The 25,999-nt window shown below is 43.4% G+C and overlaps 3 protein-coding genes across 4 annotated transcripts in view; 2 read left to right on the top strand and 1 right to left on the bottom strand.

Annotated features, from left to right (window-relative positions):
* usp45 (ubiquitin specific peptidase 45) overlaps window positions 1-14,590 on the bottom strand; it is a 38,602-nt gene extending 24,012 nt beyond the window's left edge. Inside the window, exons 1-6 of the mRNA XM_080471945.1 lie at window positions 14,284-14,590; window positions 12,854-12,956; window positions 12,499-12,668; window positions 11,312-11,412; window positions 10,850-10,950; window positions 821-972 (exon numbers count right to left, since the gene is read on the bottom strand). Of these exons, the coding sequence (XP_080328071.1) occupies window positions 821-972; window positions 10,850-10,950; window positions 11,312-11,412; window positions 12,499-12,668; window positions 12,854-12,956 (627 nt within the window). The 5' untranslated portion in view covers window positions 14,284-14,590. The remainder of the gene's footprint in view (window positions 1-820; window positions 973-10,849; window positions 10,951-11,311; window positions 11,413-12,498; window positions 12,669-12,853; window positions 12,957-14,283) is intronic.
* A 429-nt stretch (window positions 14,591-15,019) lies between these two features.
* On the top strand, window positions 15,020-18,859 carry tstd3 (thiosulfate sulfurtransferase like domain containing 3). 2 transcript variants are annotated; one of them, XM_080472521.1, is made up of 4 exons: window positions 15,020-15,270; window positions 15,351-15,503; window positions 16,313-16,472; window positions 17,358-18,859. In XM_080472521.1, the coding sequence occupies exons 1-4, from the start codon at window positions 15,132-15,134 to the stop codon at window positions 17,413-17,415; spliced, it is 510 nt and encodes a 169-aa protein (XP_080328647.1). In that variant the 5' UTR covers window positions 15,020-15,131; the 3' UTR covers window positions 17,416-18,859. The 2 variants fall into 2 exon arrangements, with proteins under 2 accessions (XP_080328647.1, XP_080328648.1); XM_080472522.1 differs by having other exon boundaries at window positions 16,313-16,429; window positions 17,358-18,811.
* Window positions 18,860-20,742: 1,883 nt separating this feature from the next.
* LOC308115070 (desmin) lies at window positions 20,743-25,774 on the top strand. The gene is made up of 11 exons (XM_080472421.1): window positions 20,743-21,045; window positions 21,249-21,408; window positions 21,548-21,697; window positions 22,184-22,303; window positions 22,397-22,492; window positions 22,575-22,709; window positions 22,803-22,913; window positions 22,998-23,108; window positions 23,234-23,358; window positions 23,435-23,525; window positions 25,422-25,774. Exons 1-11 carry the CDS (start codon window positions 20,819-20,821, stop codon window positions 25,434-25,436), a joined length of 1,341 nt encoding a protein of 446 aa, XP_080328547.1. The 5' UTR covers window positions 20,743-20,818; the 3' UTR covers window positions 25,437-25,774.
* Window positions 25,775-25,999: the final 225 nt, after the last annotated feature.

The raw sequence follows: 25,999 nt of genomic DNA, 5'->3' as shown, positions 1-25,999 counted from the left end.
CATTTCATATTTTCACTATCTTCATATTTCAAACTCATCTGTATCAGTTCATATTTAGTTTCCTGCCTTGTTCTAATGAATGAAAATAAAATATATCAAGATTAAATAAACAGTGCAAAGCAAGGAAAGCACAGAAGTGCATCATTTTTACCATGAGTCATCATCAATGTTTTAAGGCTTATGCCACCAAATGGGACGTTGATATGATCAACGGTCTTACAGTACTACATCGAAGTGTCACTGCTGTTGTCAGTGGGTTGCACTAAAAATGTGAATGGATATTGGCATATGGATGTGATCAGAGCAGCCTCCTGATCAAACATGTAAATACAAATTTGATGGTGAATGGGTGGAAAATGAGGGCCCAACGCATATGCCTACAAATTTTCTTGGATGTAGGTGAACCTAGTAGACATTAAAAACGTGTCACAATTGTAGGGATTGTTGGTGTTTTGAAAGACATTTGGGGAATGCCCATAAAATACAAAAATTTTCACCAGCTCTGATGTGTGTGCAGATTTTTGTGATGTTTTTACCATGTTTAGGCACAAAAAAAGTGTTTGTTCCGTGTGTCCAATAATAATTACTTGCAATCCGATAGGGTCCGACACTATTTCAAGGCTCAGGCCTTAATTAAGACCTTAATGCTGAGAAGAGACTTTATGGCACCATGTTATCAGAAACACAAAAAAAATCCATGATCCCAGATATCACAGACAGATCTAATAATGTCAAATCAGTGCGATCAGCTGATGGAGATTTTACTGTCTGGTACAATTAAGCGAGTAATTCAATCATCTCTGAAAACAGTAATACCAACCTGCATGACGGCATTGAAGAAGCAGGTGTTACCAAGGTTATTGATTCCTTTGACAGGGACCAGAGTGCTGTTCAGGCCTTGACTCTTGCCTCGCAGCGGGTCAGAGTAATCTGATGGCTCTTCCCGCAGTTTGATGATCTTAGGCGATGCTGCTGGAACACACAAAACAACAGAAAAACGTGACTGAAGTGACACGACAAAAGCCAGAAAATTATAGATGACTGAAGCTGTGGACAGGTTTTGAAAAATCAAAAGAAAATCCCACTTTTTCACCCTAATTAGAATTTCACCAGAGGACTAATGTCAGGCCTGAAGCTGCAGCTGACACATTTTCTAGTCTGGGAATGAGTGTGGAAGTCGGCCTTGAAGGTGGATAAAATTCTGCCCGTCATTAATTTCGATTGTGGCAGAATAGTGGAAAGCGGACAGGGCCCTTAGCCTTGAAACAAGGCTGTGGCTGGGAGAAGGGTGCTGGGACGGCAGCTGGAAGGAGAGCTGGGTCATTTGGGAAAGCAGATGACAGCTGTAGAAGTTTACGCTGGTTAGTGAGGGAAGAGTGGGGTGAGGGGGGGGTGCAGAGATGGCTCTCCAGAGCCAGCTGTTAATCCTGATCACCAATGAAAACTAACCTTCAACAGAAACTAAGACAGATGGTCACACTCTGACACTGCTGGGGACAGGCTAGAGAAGAGGCTGTGGCTGTGTGAGCTGATGCTGTGCCAGCAGCTAACAATGCTAACACCATGATAGCTCAACAATAATAGCGCGCTACTGGCAAGTGGTAGAAGTTACACCAACCCCTGATCCGCTTAGTAACTTAAAAAATATGTCGGATACAGTTGATCCAGGAAGATAATTTTAATTAAAACTTGAAAAGGCCAATAATTATGCTTTTGTGCAGCTTTAAGTGAGCTATAGGCTCATTGTCGTATATACTCTCCAAGAAATATTTAATAATCTCATATGATTTACGTTTGACAATAGATTTCAAATAGTAAAAAGAGGAAAGTTGCTGCAATTATGAAATAAGCAGATGGATCTTATGCAGATGCAGCATCATGAGCTAAGAATGATGTGGTCGACATTAACCAAGTGGTGAAAGCCTTGTTTACACAACGTTTCATGTGAAAACGCATCAATAGTTTCGTGTTTACATGGCATTTACTACTGCCGTTTTGTGCCTGCACAGTAGTAGAGTTTCCGCCATCTACACAGAGACTAAGGACAAGCATTTCTATACAGTTGAACTTTCTGCCGTTTACACAACGGCGGAGTCTGAACATTTTTGGAAATTTCCACCTCCGGCGACGTTTTTAAAAAGTTGCGTTTTTAGTGGCTCTGAGCAACGTTGTCATGTAAACGGACACCCAAAACAGAGGCCACATTCAGACCAGTTTAACCTAAATTCATCCAGACTCCAAACTATCATTGTGGTGCTTCATATACATTTTGAAAATGTTCACATTTCAGACAGTTTTCACACAATATGTATGAGCAATTTCACATTTCTTAAGAAAGAAAATGTGTAATATGAAGGCCTACCTGCAGCTGTGCTCATTTAAAGTAATGCAGAAATTAAGGAAACGAAAACTTGTCGCTTCTCAGTACAAACGATCCGACTGTCATGGGAGGGCTTTGATGCAAATGTTATTTTGCTAAAGATGAAGTGGATGGCTTTCAATGCAGACTCACAGATCTCTCACAAACCTTACGCAACAAACTTTTGTGTCGGTTTTGAACCGAGGGCAACGTGTTTGGCAAATGTTAAATGTTCCTCCCTCTGGTGGTGAGATAAAGTCATCTGGTATATATTTCGACAAAGGGGTTACAATGCAGCCTATGAATCAAAAAACTTTCAACCCAAAGTAATGCAAAAGTAATCGTAAACGTTCCTTAGATCAAGGCTGCTGCACAGACATTTCAGACTGGGTTCATAAATGGAGAGGTCATGTTTTGATGCTCAACTCATCATTTGACATATGACATTTGCATTATAGATGAAATAGCAATGACGTTTACATTGGGAATTGAATTCTTTACAGTAAAAGTAATCATGCAAAAAAAACTACAACATGGAGGGCAGCTTCTGCCCTGCTGCAACTGCCTCGCAGTACGACGTAGGGAAAGGGGAAAAAATAAAATCAAAAATCAGACGATTTGTTGCCGTGTCATTAAAATTTCTCGAAAAAAGATGAGGAATTCTCATGTTAATTAAAAAAATATTTCAGTTAACTTACAAATGCTGAAAAAAATTCTATCTTCCCTGCCGCACAGAGAATTGAACAAGGATTTTCTCTGATGTGGGGAGGAAAAAAAAAAAAAAAACCTATACAAAACGGCAAATTCTCACCAGGACAGGAGGCAGCGACTTAAGACCTGGAGGCTGCAGAGAAATCACATGAATGCAGTAGAATACAAAGAAAGTTTGGTCCGTGAACACTTTAGCCACATAAGCCAGTCAAGAGAGCAGACCGGCGCTGAGGTCACAAGCGTGAACCTGCTTGTATCCAAACCAAGGGAATTCAATTGAACTGGAGACCGTCACGACAACCTGCACCTCTACGCTCAATATGCTTGCTCCTAAACGCACAAATGGCCTTGCCTCGCAGCGTATTCAATTTATAGAACCACTCCTTGTGCACAAGGCATTCAATGAAAAATACTATTCAGCCCTTCAGTGATGGGTAAGCCCGGTGCTGGCTGCTACCCAACGGCGAGCTCTCCCTACTCAAGGACATTAATGTGAGAGTCCTGGTCACAGTTGCTGGAATGTGAACCTTGGACTTTTTTCTTCTTTTTTTACTCATGGCCTGACAATTTGCATTTCATAATATATCAAATTCCACAAAAAATGGAGTTTGAGGAAAAGGGCAACTTTTCTCTTAAGCAGAAGAAAAACTGAAAAAGTACACGCGGCTACTTTTTCGTCAGGTTTTCTTGGCTTGTAGACTTTCAAATACCTCGAAATAAAATGCTGTAGGTTGAGGATGTTCGCATGCAGGTTAGTTGAGCTGTAGCAAACTAAGCAGTTTATAGATTTTTAATAGATGCATGTGAATGTATTCTAATGATTGTTGAAAACATATCATCTGTGCACCCATATGTGATGATGTTCACCTTTGAAGTGTTGTCCATAAACGACGTCCAGTAAACAGTCTCATCATAAATGTCTCTATAACAAATAATATTTTGTATTTTTGTCTTTATTCAGTGGAAAGGAAAGTTTCACTTTTAACATGAAATGTAAGTGGACTCAAGAAGTAAGGCAAGTGTGAAATCTGCATCTGAAACAGTGGAGGCTGGCTCATTATAGACATGACCAGTAATAGTTGTTTATATAAAAGTAAATAGAATTTGGATATACTTAAAACAATACTTCTGTTTGGTTGGATCTGGATTTGGTACAAAGCCCTGGTGTATGCAGCTCCTTGTCCAGTACCAGTCTTCGTCTGGCTTTCAAAACTTACGTTTACACAGACTTTTACATTCTAGTTTCAGTCAGACGAACGACAAACATTTTGTTAGGAGTCTTATAAACCCAGTGAGTGTTAGGAATTGAGCTTGTAAATTCTGGGACTGTTTCGGAGGTTCAGCTTGACGGGACGACACGCTGCCGAGGCACTCCACCCAGTGGTGCTAAATACATCTGGCCCTCTGTGCAGGCAACATCTGGAGGCCTATTTTCATCCTCAATATGCAGCCATAAGGGAGCCCCCATATGTCAATGCTCACAATGCATGGGAAAACAAGTGGAGATGGGGAAGAACGGCGGCTTCGATTGGGAAAAAACAAACAAGCGGTGTGTTTTGGGATTCGGCGCGAGACGGGACAAGTGTGAAATTTGGGCACGCGGGGACAACAGAGCAAAACGTTGAGAGAGAGAGGGCGAGAGGGGGGGGGGGGGCAAGGAGTGTGCTTGCTTGTTGTGGCGTTTATGAGCAAGGACACACTTGACGACACAACATGCGTTTGAGGACTGCGATTGACACTTGAGCGAAGAGAGCGCAAAGGAATGAGGAAGCTGAGAACGGGGATGCCAATGGACACGCTGTGCATCTGGGACCGTCACCCAAGGTAAACAATGTTCGGGGAGCCATCTGGTTGAGACTGGAGGGAGGGGGAGGGGGTACAGAAGAGGGCAGCGCACAGGGGGGGAGAAGGGGAGGGCAGTGGGTGGAGGGAAGGGTTGCAATGAGCACAAGCATATGGAAAAGCAGATTTTTCCTCTCCCTGCAGCAGTCAGCGGAGGCAAATGTCGACATGCGCTGCGTCCACGCTTGACTGTGCCGCGCTCGGCACCACCACCTGGCCCTTCTTGCTCAGCCACCGAGTGTGGGCAGCAGTGACACTGTGGAGCCTCTCCCCAGGGCGGGGGAAAGCATTGCGGTGCTCAGAGCTCGTCCACACGCACGCCTGTACACCAACACCTCCCGCAGTCCCTGCTTGTTTTCACACAAGAGATATACAAAGAAACACCGCGCCAGTTCTCTTTTCTAGAGAGTGACACTTGCACAAGAGAAAAAAAAGAAAACTTTCTTGAATTCCCACGTGAATTGGAACGTTTCGTCACGCCTGGGCCGCTGCATCTGCATCTATCTGATCTCACATAATTCAATATAAATGCATTGAATAAATACGCCACAACGGCATTGAATGCAACAATCATACTGATGTAATTAAGATAAAAACAGGAGTTACATATTTTCAAAAGACTTTTTTCTTTTTTTTCCCAGCTTCCTTAATGTGGTTCACAGTTGGGTTGAGACACCGTCAGATCGCATGGCCACTGGGCTTCATCCATGCATCCATGTTGACTTGCAGCACAGCGTGGAGGGCCAAGGCCAGCTCACTTCATGCAGAGGAGGCAGTCAAGAGGAAGGCCAGGCAACACCAAATGTCTTATTAATTCACTAATTTGTTGTGACTGTAGGGCATGAAAAGCCTGTTTCCTTGCCATCTGATGCCAAGAGGACCCGGCGCAATGTTACTTACAGACACACGTACATGCGCACAGATTTTCACTGCCCACTATCTGGCCTACTTTCATGTGCGGTGGTGGGAATAAAGACAGGATCACTCTTGATTACCTCCATGAAAGCACCACCAGGGGACAAGCATCTTACTGGCTACTGACTCGGCAAACGCGAACCGACAGGAAACTAACGACTGCAAAAGTCAAGAAACGGGATCGCATCACTCAGGGGAATAAAGGTGGAGGAAATCACTGGACACAACAGTGGGCCTTCAGCAATAAACAAACAAACAAAATTCAAATATCTCGCACTTCTTTCCGCACACCGGGCTGTGAAAAGCACACGTTTTCATTTAGTTTTTGTCCTTTTCAGAAAATATGGAAAGTAAGCCTGATTTAATGACGACGCTAAAAGCTGATGACTAAACTGCTTTCACAATTACAGTTGAACCGATTACAAGGTGAAAAGACTGAGAATCTATTTAATTGCTTTTCTTCACCCCCATCAGCCTTCAAAACCAGCCACTTTGCTGACTTTGCGGGGGATGCAGAGGTTTGCAAGTGTGTTTTCGCCAGAGGACTACAAAGGGACATCATTTCTTTCTTTTTTTTTTGGGGGGGGGGGGTTTGATTGGAAAAAGTGACAATGTTTAAAAGAAAAAAAAGACAATTTTTTCCTATTTTGAAAAATCTAATAATTCCATATGAAGAAAGCAAAGAGAAAGTACAAATCTGAGATTTTGTGTTTAAAATAGTGAGAAAGCCTTGTGAAAACACCCATTGTACATCATTTGTTTATTTTTTTACTTTTATCTATGATGCTAAGAATGTACTCAGAAAAACAGACACAGAGAGTCACTGTTTCTTTTTCACACAAACTGCAACGAATAAACTCGGACTGCACTGAAGATAAAAGCTCAAATCTAACAATGGCTTAAAGTTGAACAATTATTTTTTTTTTTGCACATGTACAGGACAATGCAGAAGGCATATAAACTTACACACTATAGCGAGACCTTTATAACATTTGAAAACAATCCCAGCCATAAAACAAGACAGAACTGATGGATTCAATGAGAAACAAGCCCTGGTGTCTATTCAGAACCAACATTTTAATTTGCTCCACAAAGACTCAGCAGCTGTGTTACAAGCCGGAGTCTCGCTCCCTGAGGTCAATTCGCTTTTTACTGGGACTCTGGCACTTGAGCTGAAGGCCTTGATGGTGAGAGAGCACAGTTAATCGACTTTCTTTCTTCCCTGAGCTGTTGTTGTACAAAATTATTATAGATTTTGAAAAAAATCCTTGCCGGGGCTCTTTTGTGCTTGAGGTCTATAGGAAAAAACAGAGTACAACAGCAGCTTCATGTGTAAAACCTGGCCTTCACACTGAAATGCAATTTCACAAGCTCTTCAACTGGCAACAACCGACTATTTTCACGCAACAATGGATGCCCGCTTCTATACCCATTCGCCCGACCGGTGTGGGACAATCGAGTGGCACGAAGGGTGACAGGTAATTTAAAGAGGCAAGGTGTAGGAGAGCTGTAGGTAGCCACTGTCCACCTCGGCACATCTGTGATCGACAGTGGACAGCTGGCTGAACCCTATTTGGTGTCTTTTTTCTTCTGGAACTGGTCATCTGAATCAAGGCCACATAATCCGCATATGTCATGTCTTTACTGCTGCAGCAGTCAAAATGCTTTGGAAACATTAGTGAACCCTTCAATTATTAATACCTGGATTCACATCTGCTCTTGCAAATTCCACAACATCTTCAGAGAGAATAGGTCTAGATTTCTGACTGGGGCACTTCAAAAGCTTGCCAAAGCCATTTTGCAAAGGATTTACCTCCATGTTCAGCGGCACCGTGATGCTGCATACAGTAAAAGATGGTTCGAGTGTTCAGGCAGGCAAAAATGATGATGCTTCCTCCACCGTACTTCACCATGGCGATGTTCTCCTGTGGGTATGGATCGACCTTCTCAGGCCAACACACAGCTCTTGTGTTAGAGAAATCTTGTTTTGTCTCATGAAGAATGATGTGGAATTTTGCAGTCTGTGTTCAAGGATGCCCTGCGTCAGCACTTTTGGAACCTCCGCGCTACTTTTGGTGGCCTTCAATGTGGGCTCAAAACAATTCAGCCTTTAAGAAGGCGCTGTCTGACTTCGTTGCTGGATCAACTCATCTGGACAATCATGCAAAGGTTGTACTGTGACATTGTCTCTTCTTGTAAGAATAATGTAATAAAATTGTCTTAGACTTTTTCAAATCGCGCTCAGCCTGATTTCCTGTGTATTCAGTCTCCCGGGGGTTTTTCTACTAAGAAATTCTCCTGACATCTTGGTTGTTTTTTCTGATCAATTCCACCAGTGTAGCTGTGTTCGAACTGTGAGTGTGCTGGTCGACAGTCTTTAGGTATTCAGTGGTATTGAGGTCTTTGATTGTACTTTTAATGCAAAGAATCTGCTTTCTTTGAGATGTTCTGCATGGACGCCATCACTGGTCGATATTTTACTCATGCTAAACTCATAAACAATAACCCTTTTAAGTGATTACTTCAGATCTTTAGCTGTTAATCTCAGCTTTTTTTTTTAACCTCACAAAGCATTCTGTGTCGTAAAAATATTAGTTATCACATCATTAAAACTCTGAATCCTTTGGTACTCAAGAAATTAAGAGATCGTTGTTCTGCATGCCATGAATGTCATAAATCACAGTGTCTTCATGTCTTTTCATGTCCATTATGAAGATTACTTAGGGTTATTTTGTTTTACAAACAGGTTCTTACTTTACATGCTGCTTTAAATGGAAGAAATAATTCATCTATTTTGTAAAATTATTGAGCGTCAGTCAATAATCTTCACAAATATTCTCGAAAGGTTTGCGTGATTTTATAGAATCCTATATGGCCCAAATCATGTTTTTCTCTGATCGAACTTCAGGTTTGTTCACCCTTGACACCAATTAGCCATCTCTAGTCATTCGATTAAGTTATTTCTTTTTTTTTTTTAACCTTTTGTCAAGGCTATGAACACAAACTATTTATTTTATTATTACTCAGTATTATGTTAGGATCGTTGTGGTTTTCTGTGATTATGATTCATATGCACATCAGATCACATTCTATGAATAATTCGTTTCTTTCAGAGTGAGCAAGACTTTATATAAATTGCTAAACTTCAGTTTTTCACAGACGAGCAATAAAAACCGCGCGCAGGAGTTCATCTTTAAGAGCCACTACAAATTGTGGTGAAGAAGCAAAACTTTGGGGGAGGATAAGCAACGATAACAATGACATTGTGTGAATCCGTCAGGCATTTGTGTGTGTATATTCTGAACACATCTGTCCTTGTATGCCGAGGTCCTGTTTGTTCCTAAAACTCTGTATCCTGTGGTACACAAACTACACACTCTTAAAACACCTTTTAAGCTGGGAACCGAAGAATTCCTCAGGTATGTCATGTACTTGGAGAATAGAAGTTATTCTGATTAATTATGCCTGGAAGAGCTCGTGCTCTGAGCTGCAAAGAATACATTGTGCCATGAGACTTCAGCTCAGATTATTACTGAAACTTAAAACTATTTGAAAGAGACGAGTGTAAAGCACAGGCTGGAGGAAAATGGGATATTTGCTTAACTCAGAAGTTCCTTTTCTTTTTGTTAGACATTCTGTGTTGTGTGTGTGTGTGTGTGTGTGTGTGTGTGTGTGTGTGTGTGTGTGTGTGTGTGTGTGTGTGTGTGTGTGTGTGTGTGTGTGTGTGTGTGTGTCCTTAGAGAGTCAGCGCGCTCCAGCTGTTAGGATCCAGCCACTCTGACTTGTTGAGGACCCTGGCTCCCACTAGTGCAGCACACAGGCCCAGAGGTGGTGAGACGTACAGCAGCTCAACGGAGGAGGCAGGGGACAGAAACAGATAGCAATGGAAAGACAAAGAACGACAGAGCAGAGGCCAAACCCCACGCAGCTGCTCTTGTTCTTCAGGGAACCCAGCCGGGAAGCATCGCTGAAGCGCTTAATTCCTCTAATATGTGCAGTCATGCGACGTGCGAGGTGGGGGCGAGGGTGAGGTGGAGGGTGGGTGGGTATGGGGGGCAGTTGCAGCATCACTCCAACGACTGAGTACGGTGAAGGGGCGGGGGGGGGACCAGCTTGACTGGGTCTGGGCAGGCTGGCCTCTGGCCACAGGCGGCTCGGCACCGGGCAGCAGGGCCACAACGAGCCGGCCACTGAAACCACTTGCGGTATAGTCCACCACCCTGATCGGCTGCAGTCAGCAGGAGGTCTCCCAGGGTGCCGGGAGATGCACAGAGAGACAAGAACAGAAGGTCTGTGTGTGTGTGCACAGAGAGGTAGAGGGGGCTGACATCTACATGGTTGACTGACTGGGTGAGGAGGGCTCAGGTGGCCTGAGTGAGGTGAAAGGACGCCGATGAAAATAAGGCGTCAAGCTGTCCAATGTTAGGATGAACATAACCCGAGGCGACTCATCTCAAGCTCTCTTAAAAACTCGGATTACTCCCCAATTTGCCTTTTGAGAAAGCGGAATCATCATTACATTTAAATATCACACAGTCCTCTGAGCCTGAAGATGCCTTTTAATAGAAAGACGCAGTTGCATTCATTGAAAATAAGATATTAACAAATCTTTATCAGGTTGTTTCTTTCAATAGAGCCAACCCACAACCTATTAACACTCCTGTCTTATTAGATTCACAGTAAGACTGATTCATGAATACTTTGATTCAGGTGACCACAGCCACCAGGGGGAGCAGGTGTACTGCTGTCAACTTACTACTGCAGGTAGTCCAACTTCTACAGTCAAGTAAATAACTCATCTGAATAACAGGGCACCTTGCTGAACTGGAACTGGACACTAGATGGCTTCTAACCAAAGTAAAACCATACACCATTGATATACTCTGTATTTCACCAACAACAGATTCAAAGTCAGACTTATTAATAACTTCAGCCTTCAGCCTGAAAAGATGCATGTTTTGTCAAAGCCTAATTCAACATCAGTGGGTGGCCAGAGACCGAGGATTTTGTTAAACACCCTACCTGATGTTGCCTTGACGGAGTGCTTTTGTAAAAAGTCCAGGGTCTGAGCCAAAGCCTTCTTGTTGCAGTGAGTGGAGAGCTCCTCATTGCATTCAAAACACCTGTTGCGATGAGACAAGAGAAAGAGATGTAGAGAGGAAATGGAATTCCTTGAATGAAGTGGAAGATAATTTCGAGACGCTATCAAATCCAACAACAGAATGAAATGCATAAAAATAAAAATTCACATATATAGAAAATATTTCTTACTTGTATGCTCATAATTGTGGAAATGATTTCTAGATAAAAATGTTGCTTTTATAATTCACTCAGGACACGATCAGATACAATGCAGGCTCCTATTGTTTTCTATGTAAGCGACCACACTTGACAAATGCAATAACAAGCTGACAAACAAATCACAGCAGTGTGTAGTCTTGGCTTGTCAATGACAGTTCAAAATTATCCTCCAAGGTTCCTTACCAGGCCTTCCATGTGCTCAAGCTGATCGTGATGCAGTGTGACTCCGGGTGGAAAGCCTGGTGATGCTTCACGGCGTGCTGGATCCCTGACTGGTTGCAGCCCTGTGAGACGATTCATTGGAACAAAGCGAGTTGAAGACATTCATTCAATAGACATTAAAAACACATCCTGGTTCAAGAAACCCTGCAGGGACATGTGTAAAAAAGTATACAGCTCCTCTTCCTTTTAAAAACAGAAATTGTTTGAGCCAGAAGTTTTTAGGTCAAATACTTTGGAGTGAAAATGTGGCAAGTAATCAAACAGAAAGACATTTGTGTTTTGTTGAAAAGAACATTTGTGTGATGAGCAGCAGCGCCATGTGTCGGCCCAGGAAACATTTGTCAGTTCCTCACTGCCCATGCTCAACAGTTGCAGTTGATTTTCTTTCTTTCACCGAGGAGATATCTTGGATTTCTTTGAAGCTTTATGGAATTCAAGTTTTTACCTCCAACAGTGTGCAAAGCCAATGAGCATGTGTAAGAAAGAAATCAAGGTCCGTGTATTTTGAGAAAGTAAAAAATATTCCAGTACAGGGAGAGCCGATCTGAAACTTTCAAGTGCAAAAATCTGGCTCCTTATATTAAACTGCATTCATGATGGAAACAACAGAAACCGTTAATATATCTGATGATGCTGAAAAATCCCCTCACATTTCAATAATCTATCATGGATGACTTTGGGATCATTGTCTTCTTGTATTTGTCTTATATAGACAGCAACCTTGAAGCGTTTTTGATGGCATGGCTCGGTTGGTAGAGTGGTCGTCTCCTAATCGGCAGGTTTCAAGTTCAATTCCCATCTCTGCCTGCCTACATGCCGATGTGTCCTTGGGCAAGACATTGAACCCCAAACCGCCTGGGTGAATGCAGTGTGAGAGTGAGTGGCTGGTGGTGGTCGGAGGGGCCGATGGCGCAGATTGGCAGCCTCGCTTCCGTCAGTGTTCCCTAGGGCAGCTGTGACTACATACGTAGTTTAATATCATCGAGTATGGCGTGAATGAATAATGCAATGCAAAGCTTCTTTGAGTGTCCAATATATATAAAACCAATGCATTATTATTATAAACATTTAAGCAAATCAAATATGCTCAATCAACAGGCCTCTGCTTATCTCACATCTAATTCTCCACAAAAAACCCCAAATCTCACCTGGAAACCACACTTGAGACACACCAGGACATCATGGGATGCTGCTGGCTCTCCATCAATCATGGTCCTCTCTTTCAGGCACTCAGAACAGACCAACCACACACTAGAGAGGACCGACTTCTTCACTGAGCTCAGGTCCACTGCTTTACTCACATGCTGGCAAGTCAGTCCTGATTGCAATACAAAACACAAGATATGATGCCATAATACAATCCAATTACTTGACGGGACAACACATTAAGTGTAATGTGTCAATATATAATAACCAATTCAGCATAACAAAGGACTGCACCCAATCCTAACTCACAGCTGGATGTATAACAGCCTGTTGCCCGATACTGTTGCAGTAACTTACCACCGACTTCATCAGATGAATCCTCATCTCGAGGTTTCCTCGGCTTATTAGTCCGCTTAGTCATGTCGGCGGCTTTCAGAGAAAAGGGGTCTTTCAGCCGCATCTGGAGCTCCAACAGAAAGGAATGAGGGGGAAACTTGAGCATGGTGTCACACAACTAGGCCAAGTCAACACAACTTAGCAGACACTATCGAATTACTCAACAACAGCAATGTTTACTCAAATTTTACTCATTGTGATATGCAATGTTAATAAAATTAGCCACGTTGAAGTTCATATGTCGCAGTACAGCGATGAGAATGTGTTGCATTTGTTTTAGAGCAGAGTGAATCTAAAAGTCCACACAATTTTCCACTTTAGCTGATTTGTCAAGGTTAAAGTTAAGGGGGGCTTGAATAGATCTTTTGGGATTTGAGAACAAACTTATGTGTCAAGAGTGAATACACAGTCACACTGAGAATGAGCAAACTATCCAAGTCAGAATGAATAGAATATACTAAGCTATTGTGTAAATAAAATAAAACTAATATATAAAAATCTGTAATATGTTCAGTATTGCACAGCATGGGGCAACAGCTTAAAGTGGAGGTCAGTGCAACTATTAAAGTACAGCGACAGTCATAGCAGTTAAAGTGACTGAGGACATTTTAATGCCAGGCACATTATTAAGGTGCAGCATCCAGTATTGGGGTGTGGGACAGTTCAGCAGTCTGAATACATCTGGGTAGAAGCTGTTTCTCAGTCTGGATGATTTTGCCGGGATGCAGCGCAGCCTCCTCAACATGAAGACTCCATCCTAGAGATGAACCAAGGTCTTCTTTCTGTGAGACTACAGCCTTAACTACTACCACTATTTTGATTTTCCATTGTCACATTTCACGATAGTATGTTTACATCTCCAACAAGCCGCTTGGTGGCTGTTACTTCAAAACAATAGAAAATTAAGCTGATCTGCTCTAAAATCTCACGTGGTATGAGCAGGGAGATGATGCGGCCATGTGACTGTAATTTAGACTTAAAGTGGTTTTAGGGGCTGATTGGACGCCCTTGTGCCAAACACTATGTAATGACTGAAATCTGTGCCACATAGAGCAGACAGAGTAAGATCATTTGACTTATCTCAGCCTTGCCAATTAAAACTAAGTGCATTAAGGTTACTTTTACCATGGCGCAGATGTTTGAACCATGTGTGCACTCTTCATCCGATATCCAATATAGGTGAGTCAAACGATGTGTGTATAATACGTCACAAAAACACAATTTATGGATAAAAGCTGGAAGTGTCATGAGTTCATAACACGGGGAGAAGGCCTCAGCTCCCCTCATCCAATCCAGGTTAGCTGAACACAGACGTCTTCATGTGGGTGGAATACATAACAATGGAGCAGTGGGTGAAGATGTTTTCGGGTGTAAAGGCAGTGAGAACTCACCTCTTTATGTCAGCCCCTCTGTTGACTGTGTTAGCTGATGTGAAGCCAACAGTGAGATGTCAACTCTCCAGGCTAGCAGACAGGCTAGGTGCATTAGCTCCTCAGAATAAATATATCGTCAACACGTGTGCCGTATCCAACACTACGTGGAGATATCAAGGCATTGTAGAAGGAAGTAATCAGTACCGATGAAACAGAGGCGTTATCTCATTAACTTTCCGTCCGTGCCTTTGACTTTGTGGATATTTGTCAAGATTTCGGTGCCACCAAACAACATTAGTCAACATGTGACGCAGTACGGCGGCTCGGTGGGGACAAATGCTGCGTTCACGTACACGTGTAAATCGAGCGAAGCAATTAATGTTAACGGGACACGAGGTATATGAGAGGTAGACTGGTGTTTTATAAAACACATGTAATCATCATCAGTCCTTACAATGCTTTTGTATTGCATTAATGTCATTTTATTATCGAGATTGCCTAATAAAATCGAAAGACATTATATGAAAAGGCGAAGTTACAATTATTCCATCTTTATCAAAATGTGAACGTATTCCTTGGTATATTTGTGATATTAATTTATTGCAGTTGACTTAACTCAAAAGAAAACACAAGATTACTTAGTAGGTTAGCCTTTTAAATATAAAGTCTGTGTTTTCAGTTTTCACTTAATTTAACAAGAAAATGTTTGCAGAATGACTATTTTGACCCTGCGGTGAGCCGTACATTTGCGCATGCGCACTCGCTGTTTGGCTGCGGTGGTCGGTGTGACTTCTAGTAGTTGTACCTTGCGGAGTAACTGAGGGTCGTTAATAAAAAGTATATTTGGGGGCTTTAGGTGACCACACATGGCTCTCAGACGGTGTTGGAGGTTTGCAGGTGTCGTACCGCGGCTCTTGTGGAACCGTCCCGTCCTGCCTGGGACTTCCGTCCAGGGAGGTCGAAGCCTTGTGTGCAGCATTGTCAACTCTCAGTCCGGCTGCAGAAGTGAGTCTCACACTCATCACTCTCCCTCCGTGTTTACAGTCTGTTGTTGTTTGGCTGCATGTTGTTTGTGTTGCTTTCAGACAGAGACTTCAGTTCGGCACCACAGAGCACAGATGTGACCTACGAGCAGCTGAAGCAGCTCTTGGTCGGCCGCAGAGCTGTGGTCATTGATGTGCGGGAGCCCTGGGAGCTGCGGGAGTATGGCTTCATCCCCGGATCCATCAACGTGCCCTGTGAGTCTCCCGCACCCACCCCCTCATCACCGATACTCTCTCATACTCTCATTTCCACTCAGATACTCCCCCTCACTTTGATACTCCCACCTCATCTCTGCTACTCCCCCTCACTTTGATACTCCCACCTCATCTCTGCTACTCCATCCTACCCTCTGATACTCTCACCTAGTCTCTGATACTTCCCCATTCAAGTGGGGTACATCACAAGTGTAGTACTGCGGATCATTGTGTGCTTTATCAAAACACACCTTTCTGAACCTGAATGTATTGTAAGTGTAATGTAACCATTAATGCAGTTGTGAATTATATACAAAGAAGTTCAATAAAGTTTAATCCCTGAACTCAAGTTCTCCTAAAAACTTCATTCTCAGATAATCTTTCTTTATCAGATTTAATACAATCTAGGCATATTCACCCCGCACACTAACACTGACTGCTGCGATGTTGAAATACTGGAGTAAAAATGTACTTTGCTGGAATACTCACCCACATTTTTCTGTTAAGTAAATATTCCTTTATTGAAAAATGTTGGAATAATTTACTTAAGAAGGAGAAAACCTTGCAGAAAATAGTGTAACTTTGAATCACTCAATTCAGTCAGTTCAAACATTTCATGGTGTGTATGTCACCCCAGTAAATGATAACAGCCAGGATATTCCCAATATTCCCTAAATGGTCCTTACAATGTCAGATATCTAACTTGCTGAAGCTCCTCACAGCAGTTACCCAGAACGCCAACGTGGAAAATGTCTTGTGTTTACAGTTTTCACCAAGCGGCGTCTCGCCGTGCTTCTGTGTTGTTACAGTGGGACAAGTGAACACGGCCCTGCAGCTGGGACCGGAGGAGTTCAATGAGAAGTACGGCGGTGAAAAGCCTCTGCAGACAGACAACATTGTGTTCAGTTGTCTGGCGGGAGTCAGGAGTAAGACGGCACTCGACACAGCCGGATCACTGGGATATAAGGAGTGAGCAAATATCTGTCTCAACCATTTGTACTCAATATCATTTTTATTATTTATTCTGCTGCTGTGCTCATGCTCTCATGACAGCTTTTTTTTTTTTTCTGTTGGTGTCCTGGTAATGTTTAACTCTTATGTAATATCATAAAATTTAGTGTAACAGGAGTGACCACATCGCACATCTGGCTTTTATGGGTAGTCAGGAGACAAGTTGAGGTCATTGCCTTCTGCCACAAAATCCACCTGTCATGCAGTGCTTTTTAGAAAGATGACGCAGACAGCATTCAGCACATATACGGTGCTGGGTAAAAGTTTTATGCTGCTGCTGGTGGTGGTGGTGGGTTTTATTGATTGCGTTTTTTTATCATTTAATGCAAAGTGAATTAACGGGAGAAAAACCTGTATTTGGCATGACCACCATTGGCTTTTAATGCAGCTTCAGTTCCTTTCAGCACACTTTCACAGAGGGAGATTTTAAACATCAGAGACAAGTAATTACGGATCTCCTGTGGACGCAGTCCGGTTTAGACCACTATGTTCCTTCATATGAACTCACACCATCACTTGTAGGACCTCATTTTCTCCTTTATGTTGAAGGTAATTCATTATTTATTAAATGATAACAAGTAATACATTAATAAATACTAAGTTTGGGGTGATTTTTATTTTCTATATAATACATTTTAAGCCTATCAGCCATTCTCCCACTGACATCACATGATGGATAATACTCCTATATAACACCCACTCAAAACTTTAGTACATTACTGTAGAAGTTAAATGTCTACAGTATTGTCAAATACGCTGTCAAATTTTAAAGTTGTAATGAGCTTGATTTGATTTTTAAGATAAAGTTAATTAAGTTTGCTTCTTATTTCTCTTTCTTTTCAGTGTTCAGCATTACCCTGGAGGATGGAAAGACTGGGAGAAAAACGAACAGCATAAGTGAAGTATAATGGCAGGAGAACAACAACACATATTTCAAGCTGCTTTTTTTTAAGTGAGCACAGGTTATTGTTGAGCGTGAGAGTGTGTAGCAGACAGACTTGTTAAGCATCTATCAGAGATTGAAGGGCTTTATTTTTTATTTTTTAAATCATGTGTGTGAATCCCAAAGAGTGGAATTGGAGGGCTTAACAAACACACGACTGCTGAAACTGTCAAATCCACGGGAATATTACTTGAAGTTACATGTAAATTTCTCTCAGCCAGCCTTTACAATGTATTTAAAATCTCAGACGTAACGTACGACTAACCTTGGAAGGATGTACAGAAAGTGCTAATAAACATGACTCCAGACAATCTATGCAAATGACTACATAACTGTGTACGACCCTCAGCCGTGTGCTGAATAATATGAACTGTTGTCACTTTTCATTCTGCAGTATTGTAAATATTAATCAGCTTGACAGTCCAGTTCAGAAATTGCCAATATTTAATTAAAAATGGAAAAACTGTTATTTACTAAGAAGTGTGTGTTTGGAGGTTTTGTTGTTTTTCTTACACATTAAGGACAAGTTAAGAGTCCGAATCAAATGACTGGAAGGGACATTCATTTGGATGAGTTATAAATAGACTCCGAGAGGCCTGCTGAGGTGACAACACCAGTGTCCGAGATGATTTACTGTATTGCAGCACCGTGTCTAATATCTGCTGTGTCTGGGTATGAATTTACCACTGACACTCCAGGGAACATTAACAGGTTCCTTCATCATTTGTGACAATGAGTTGGTCTGTTTTCAACAGAGAAGAATGTCTCTGCCGAAGCGTGTTGACCTCAGACATGGACTTTGTTCGGTACCTCTCGTCCTCGCTTTTACTACTCGAGCAGAAAGTACAAACAGAATCGGCTCACAATCTCACACTCATGTTCTTTTCGGTCAAACCGACTCGAGTTTATCTGGAAAGTCGAAGGCATCTCGTTGATACTGAGCCGTCGCCTGAAAACAGAAGCTGAGCCATGAGTAAATGATTTGCATCAGAGGTGTTAATACTATTGCTACTCACATTGAATGGTATTTTTCAAGTATGTAAGCGAGGGAAGCCTCCTTTTAAACGAATGTAATTTTAATTTTCTTGATTAATTGAACCTGTGAAAAGCGTTGAAACTTGCCTGGATCGCTATCAAATGATGTATTTTTAAACATTTTGGAATAGTTTAATCCAAAGGCTCTCCATTTATTGCAGTTTTCACTCTATTTCTGGTTTTTGTTCATAAAGTCCTTTGCATTTCTGTGTTTGCTTGGAATTGATCATTGCCATGTAATTAATTTAATTAAATTTGTGTCTATGTCTCTATGTTAAAAAACATGTAAAATATACACCAATAAAGTCCCTTTTAATGTAAAGATCATTGTTTACTTGTTGTTTCTACAATAAAATGTATACACTGCATTTGCTGTGGAGTGAAGTGTAATAGTCTTGAAGTGAAAGGCAGTTCTCACATTCATCCCCAGAGGAAGAACTTTTCTCTTTCACATGATGAGAGGTGTGACCTTGACTCTTGACATCACAGATACTTTAAAGGGTTCGTTTCATTTCGTTTACACAGCAAGATGAGGCAGTCCAAACTAAAGACACATCTTGTGACCATTAGCAAAGCTTAAAAATATTTACTGTACATATTTAGTAGTTAGACTTTTAGATCATTTTGTCACATGGAAAATCTATATCAAATACAGATTTTTTTTTATTAAAGTGGAGTATTTATTTTATACACAATGTATTGTAAATGTATTCGGCATAATCAATCTATGTGTCTTATCTGAGAATAAATTTTAGATATCTGCAGTCTTTCCCAGCTAACAGTGAGGGAAATGCAGAATACATCCTGAGTAGGTCACTTCTAGAAACTTACAATCCAATGTGCATTTTGAATAGTGAAGTCAGGATGCTGTTATGGATGCTGTTAAAAAGAATACAACACATCTGATCTTAACAATTCCAATATTTTTAGTTACTGTAATTTTTTTTATTTTAATGACTGAAATTTCTTGAATTATGGCTTGATATAACTGACTTTAATACATTTCAGATATATGGAAGATTCAGTGTTTGAATTCAAGTACGGTGAAAGTGAAAATCTTTTTAGATGCACCTGCATACTGTAATAGTGTAGATTGAATGTAGTAAAACTAAATGGAACATGGGGAGTGAAGCCTCATAAGAACATGCCATCATGATGAGCCTTGCTCTGTGTATGCGGTATGAATAGAGCTGATCAGTGAAGTCGACTGCTCACATAACTGAAAGATTCCTCCGCATCCTAAAAGTCCCACGCTGCTGCAATATGTGAGGTCAATGGGAAGAAATAGACGCTCACTTCATCCATCAAGACAAGATCTTATAGAGAACAGTAATAAAAAAAGATTTCACAAGCTGGATTTTGCGATTATTATGATTATTATCTATTATTTTCCAAAGTGCTGGAACAAATATTAGGCTTTTCAAGGGTTTGTGGTATTGATGAAAGTCTGTGCAAAGGTCATTGTTGCTGGTGGTCATTATTTACAGTAAAGTCCAGCATTGTCTGACAGCTGACCAAGTGACCCTGTAAATGTCAAAGAAAAAAAGCCCTGAACAGGCCTGCGCACTGTTTTGTGTCCTCTTATCACTGCGTCATGTCAACCGTGAACTCCAGACTATAATCCCCCTCCTTCTCTCCTGCCTCCCGATTTTCCCTCTCTTGCAGTTAATTCCACTTTCCTTTATTCTTCTCCCCCCTGCGTACCCCGGTTTTAATATGTTGAAAGTAGACCAGACTAATAAGTACTAATTTATGTCACATCTTGCCAGATATCTTTGTTTCTCCCGCAGCCACGGCCTCATCAGGTCACCCTCCAGCTTCTGCTCAGCGTTCAATTAAAGTCCCTCGTCCCATCAGAGCAGATCACATCAGAGCTGCACCTACTGGCTGCAGTGACTGGCTGGACCATGCCTGCCCGCCCGCCTGCCTGCATGTCTTGTCTGCTGTCCAGTTCTGGACACTGAGGTGGTCTGATGTACAGTAACCAGGCAAAACATAATGCAATGTTGACTTTGATATGATCGGTATCTGTGTTTTGAGGAAAGACTGACACAATCACTCACTATCCCAGCCCTGTTTGGAGCCTCACAAGCTGCTGACAGATATCTGAGCAGCAGGTCCAGCCTGCTTTGGTGCAGAGGTTCGAGATTCCACAGGTGCTGGATCATGAACTGGGCTGTCTTGTGCACAGAAGAAGCATGACTGGCAATAGGGGAGGTATAAAACCTCAGGTTGGCAGTCAGGGAGAGCAGACACAGGAGGTGGAGCAGCAGTGGTAGTGCAGTACACGGAAGAAAAGTAGCAAAAAGTCACTGACACAGCAATCATGAGCCGCAGCCCAGAGAGAATCTCATCCTATCGCCGTCACTTTGAGGACAGCAGCAGCAGCGCGACATACCAGGTCAGGGTTTCCAGCCCTTCCCCCGTCAGGAGAGAGGCCCGTCATGCCTCCGCCGGCTACTCCTCCAGAGCCGGGGCCGGCAGCATGCGGATGGAGTCAATGGGACGAAGGACCGGCTCAACTGCCCGCATGTCTCGCATGATGGGATCAGGGTAAGCTCTATCACATACATAAACACAGGATTAGACATGTGTAAAAAGGCAATACAGTTTGAATAACGATTTTCTTTCTATGGCTTTCTTTCTTCTTTTTTTTTCTATTTTTGCTTTGTGTAAACTTCAGGAAAAATCAGGAAAACATTTTGCATTGTGTTTTCTGTCTGTGGCTCTTAAGTGCGTTCCCACTGTGTTTACAGAGTGGGGGCAGGAGCCATGGTATGTGTTGGGCCCAGTGGAGAGCCTGCCATGGATCTGGATGTGGCTGCAGCAGAGAACCAAGAATTTCTCAGCACCCGCACAAGTGAAAGGCAGGAGATGATCATACTCAATGACAGGCTGGCTGTGTACATCAACAAGGTAAAACCGCACGATCTGTGAATTGATATACATTTTCCAAACCAGTGTTGAAATAATCTTTTGAAGAAAAAAAAACCCGATTGTATGAAGTCATTCCATTTAAAGACACTCAATTTTGGTGAATTTAACGTGATTACAGGTTCGTTCGCTTGAGCAGCAGAACAAATTACTGGAAGCTGAGATTGAGGCCTACCTCAACCGCTTTGAGAAGCCATCGGGTCTGCGCCTGCTGTACGAGGAGCAGCTGAAGGAGTTGAGAAAGATCGCTGACCAGATGAGGGTTCAGCGGGTGAGACAGAATAATTCCCCACATTGCATTGCTCCTGTTCAGCTGTTCAATAGGGCGTGAGGCTCACACCTCACTGATCTGTAGAGGATCCTTCCAAGCAACGATACAAGACGTCAACTTGGTGTTTTCAAGGTTCTTTACCTGGTAACGGGCTTATTTCTGGCAGGCAAATGGAGAGGTGCCTCAACGCGTTAAGGTGTCATGGAGAGCAGCTGTCATCGCCTGTGTTTTATGCACAGTTGAGATGACTTGATTCTGCACACACACGTACACACACACACACACACACGCACGCACGCACACACACACACACACACACACGCACGCAAGCACGCACGCACGCACGCACGCACGCACGCACGCACGCACGCACACACACACACACACACACACACACATAAAATGCAAATATAATTCACATAAACCATTGCACTCACCTTCAAATCCAACAGACAAGCGTATTACTTACGGATTCTTGGCTTTCAGGACATTTCCTTGGCAGCAAAGGAATCCACAGCTGCTCAACTAGAGGCAATCAAAATCAAATATGAAGAGGCATTGGAGCAGAGGAAGAAAGCTGAGTTAGACATCGAAGCCTTCCGCCCAGTAAGTGCCATTTAAGCATCTTTTTTCACAAACTTCTCCTTCCAATCATTCATCATGGAGAAACCCACATATAACAAATGTTGTGTTCTTCAGGATGTTGATCAAGCCACCTCCTCACGCATTGCCCTGGAGAAGAAGCTGGAGCAGCTGGAAGTTGAAATTGAATTCCTGAAGCGGATTCATCAGCAGGTGGAAATCGTCTTTATGTGTGGATTACTTTTGTGGTTTACGTTTCTTTATGTTTAACTCCATAGCATCGCTATTTTTCCAGGAAATCGAAGAGCTCATGAAGCAAATCTATGCAGCTCATGTGTCAGCTGAGAGTGCGTTTGCCCTGCCTGATCTGGCTGGTGCTTTGAAACAAATCCAAAAGCAGTACGATGACATCGCAGCCAGCAATCTCCAGGTAAACTTGTAATACAACAGATGAGATCAAATAATAGAATCTATGCTGTCAGTTCCTGATGTCTCAGTCAATTTTACATTCCTCATTTGCTAGGATATGGATTCATGGTACAAAAACAAGTTTGAGGACATAACCAAAAAGACATCCAGGCATGTTGATAAAGTTCGAAGTGCGAGAGAGGAAATAGCTGGAGCCAAGAAAGAAGTGAGCATCAAAAGTAGAATAAATATTTGAAAAAGTGTGACTCTTGACCACCGAATTCCCATTATTATGCTAAAATACCGGCAGATCCAAGGCAAGGAACGTGACATGGATGGCATGAAGACAAGGAATGAAGCTCTTGAAGCTAAAATCCGGGAGATGCAGGAAAAGTACAAGAAGGAATTGGAGGACCTGCAGGTAAACACAGTCTCATGTTATTGAAGGGTTCACACCTGATCAGAGCAGTTGGTCATGAACGCATGCTCACACTTTGACGCATGCAGACACAAAGTTACCACAATGGGACATAATTTTCCTTATAGGCTCGCATTGAAGCACTGCAGCTAGAGCTGAAATCTACCAAGGAGAAAATTGCATTGCACCTGCGTGAGTACCAGGACCTCCTGAATATCAAGATGGCCTTGGAGATCGAGATCACTACCTACAGGTACAAAAACAAAGCCTTCAAGTCATCAATACGCTTTGAGTAAATGTTTTTTATTCATTATTCTTTTCTTTTGCAGAAAATTGGTAGAGGGAGAAGACCTGCGGCTTGCTGGCATGATGCAAACTTTGTCACTTACCAGCTGTAGCACAAGTGGCATTGGTACTGGGGTGAGCTTCAGTAGTGGAGGCATGGGCAGTAGTGGAGGAGACATGGGTGGTGTGGGTGGAATGAGTGGTGGAATGACAGGAGCCAGTAGTGGGAGTGTTGGAGGTATGGGGAGTGGAGGTAGAATGGGTGGGGGCATGGCAGCAGGAGGCATTGGAGGCCTGGGTGGACGAATGGGGGCTGAAGGTACCAGTGACAGGAGCGGCTCTACTGGTAGGGCAGGTGGGGTAGACATGACTGGTAGAGGTCAAGGAGGAGGTGTTGGAGCTAGTGCTGGTCGTCTGCATTCTGGTGTTGGAGGCTTGGGTCCTGGTGGAATGGGTCCTGGTGGGGTAGGTTCTGGTGGGGTGGGTACTGGTGGCTTGGGTCCTGGTGGGGTAGGTACTGGTGTTATGGGTCCTGGTGGAATGGGTCCCAGTGGGGTCGCTACTGGTCTAATGGGTCCTGGTGGAGTGGATACTAGTGGAATGATTACTGGTGGGGTGGGCACTGGTGGAATGGGTCCTGGTGGGGTGGGCCCTGGTAGAATGGGTCCTGCTGGGGTGGGTATTGGTGGAATGGGTCCTGCTGGGGTGGGCACTGGTGGAAAGGGTCCTGGTGGGGTGGGCCCTGGTGGAATGGGTCCTGCTGGGGTGGGTATTGGTGGAATGGGTCCTGGTGGAATGGGTCCTGCTGGGGTGGGCACTGGTGGAATGGGTCCTGGTGGGGTGGGTCCTGGTGGAATGGGTCCTGCTCTGGCAGGTATTGGTGGAATGGGTCATGGTGGCTTGGATCATGGTGGAATTGATGCAGAAGGAATGGCAGGTGTGGGTGTTAGAGGCTTGGGTACTGGTGGAGTGGGTGGTGGTAGTGGTCTGGGTGCTGGTGGGCTGGGGGCTGGAGGAATGGGTGGTGTGGGTGCTGGAGGTGTGGGTGTCGGAGGCTTGGGTGCTGTTGGAATGGGCGTGGGTGCTGGTAATGGCATGGGTACTGGTGCTGGTGGTATGGGTACTGGTGCTGGTGGAGTGGGTTCTCGTGCTGCTGGTATGAGTACTGGTGCTGGAGAACTGAGTGGGGTGGGTGTTGGAGGCTTTGGTACCAGTGCTGGCAGTGGGGGTACTGGTGCTGGTGGAGTGGGTGTTGGAGGCTTTGGTACCAGTGCTGGTAGTGTCGGCACTGGTGCTGGTGGAGTGGGTGTTGGAGGCTTTGCTACCAGTGCTCGTGGTGTGGGCGGTGATGGTAGTGTGGGTGCTGGTGGCGTGGGTGCTAAGGGTGTGGGCACTGGTCCTGCAGGTTTCGGTACTGGTGATGGTGGTGTGGAAGGCACAGGGGGTGAGGGTGAGTGTAGTCCAGGTGGGGTTGGAATGGGTGTGGGCAGTGGCACTGCAGGTTCCAGTGGCATTGGCGACTCTGCTATTGGGTTGGGTGGAGAAACAGACCGATTGAGTGCAGGGACTCAAGGAGGAATAAGTGGAGGCAGAGGGAAGGGTAGTGGCATTGGTCCAGCTGGATACGGTGGCATGACAGAAGGAGGAGATGATGTAGGGCTTGCTTTGTCAGGGGGAGGGGGGATGGGAAGGACTGGTGGAGGAAGGGGCACCACAAGTGGTGCCGGTTTTGGATATGGATCCGATGGCTATGACGGCAACATTGAGACTTATGCAGAGCAGGCTGTGGAGCTGACGGAGAGAAGGACGGTACTTATTAGGTAAAGGTACCCGATGAGGTATTATTTATATTATTCTGAGCAGATCTTCTTGTAGCATTCAGGCTCAGGAAATAAAACACATTCTGCTCCATATATGAAAGCTCTAACGTAAATTATCTTAACCTACTTTGCGATAGAATTAAGATTAGGATCATGCTTCTTTTGATCATATTAGCCTCAATTCAGCCTTTATCTTTGTTATCTTTTACAGGACAGTGAAAAATGAAGATGATGTGCTAGAGATGGACCACCAAGAGCAGACCTACATCATCACCGGTGCAGCCGATGACTCTGATGACGACTAAGCAATACAAATTCCCAAGTGACCTCCTCTCACCCTTAAACCTCCCCGCCCCTCTGAGCTTTGCACTGACCAAACCCCATGTCTGGACACTGACCTTTGCCCTTTGCCCTGGAAAAGAACATCATGAATGACCCTTTGCAATTGAGTGAAACATTCAAATCGTGGGGTTTAAAGATCCTTCAACTCTGAACATGTTCTCCAAACCTTTGTGTGTCTTACCCAATGTTTTCTACTAGGTACAAATAAAGCTATCAGCATTCAATTATCTTGTCTTTGATGTCTTCTTCCAACAACGTTTTCCAATCCTCTTCTCATACGGGTAAAGATATATTTTCGCTGAGAAGACACAGATGGTGTTGTAGCTCTTGTATTGAGCTTGTAAAGATAAGGAGGGAAAAAAGGGAAACAAAGTCGAGACGGAAGAGCAAAACAGAGAGAGGGGACAGATCCACCTGAGGGTCAAGGCGGCTGCGTCTGACACTTTC

This window comes from Lipophrys pholis (assembly GCF_963383615.2).
Source record: "Lipophrys pholis genome assembly, chromosome: 9".
Classification (NCBI taxonomy): Eukaryota; Metazoa; Chordata; class Actinopteri; order Blenniiformes; family Blenniidae; genus Lipophrys; species Lipophrys pholis.
The sequence above is the reverse complement of the archived record's forward strand: the minus strand, read 5'-3'. Positions and strand labels throughout refer to the sequence as shown.

Excerpts from the sequence above, each read along its gene's own strand:
- LOC308115070 (XM_080472421.1), top strand. The coding sequence starts at position 20,819 with ATGAGCCGCAGCCCAGAGAGAATCTCATCCTATCGCCGTCACTTTGAG. Across the intron at positions 22,304-22,396 it reads ACATCGAAGCCTTCCGCCCA|GATGTTGATCAAGCCACCTC; the intron begins GTAAGTGCCATT and ends TGTGTTCTTCAG. Across the intron at positions 23,109-23,233 it reads AGGAATTGGAGGACCTGCAG|GCTCGCATTGAAGCACTGCA; the intron begins GTAAACACAGTC and ends TTTTCCTTATAG.
- tstd3 (XM_080472521.1), top strand. The coding sequence starts at position 15,132 with ATGGCTCTCAGACGGTGTTGGAGGTTTGCAGGTGTCGTACCGCGGCTC. Across the intron at positions 15,504-16,312 it reads CGGATCCATCAACGTGCCCT|TGGGACAAGTGAACACGGCC; the intron begins GTGAGTCTCCCG and ends GTGTTGTTACAG. Across the intron at positions 16,473-17,357 it reads GGATCACTGGGATATAAGGA|TGTTCAGCATTACCCTGGAG; the intron begins GTGAGCAAATAT and ends CTTTCTTTTCAG.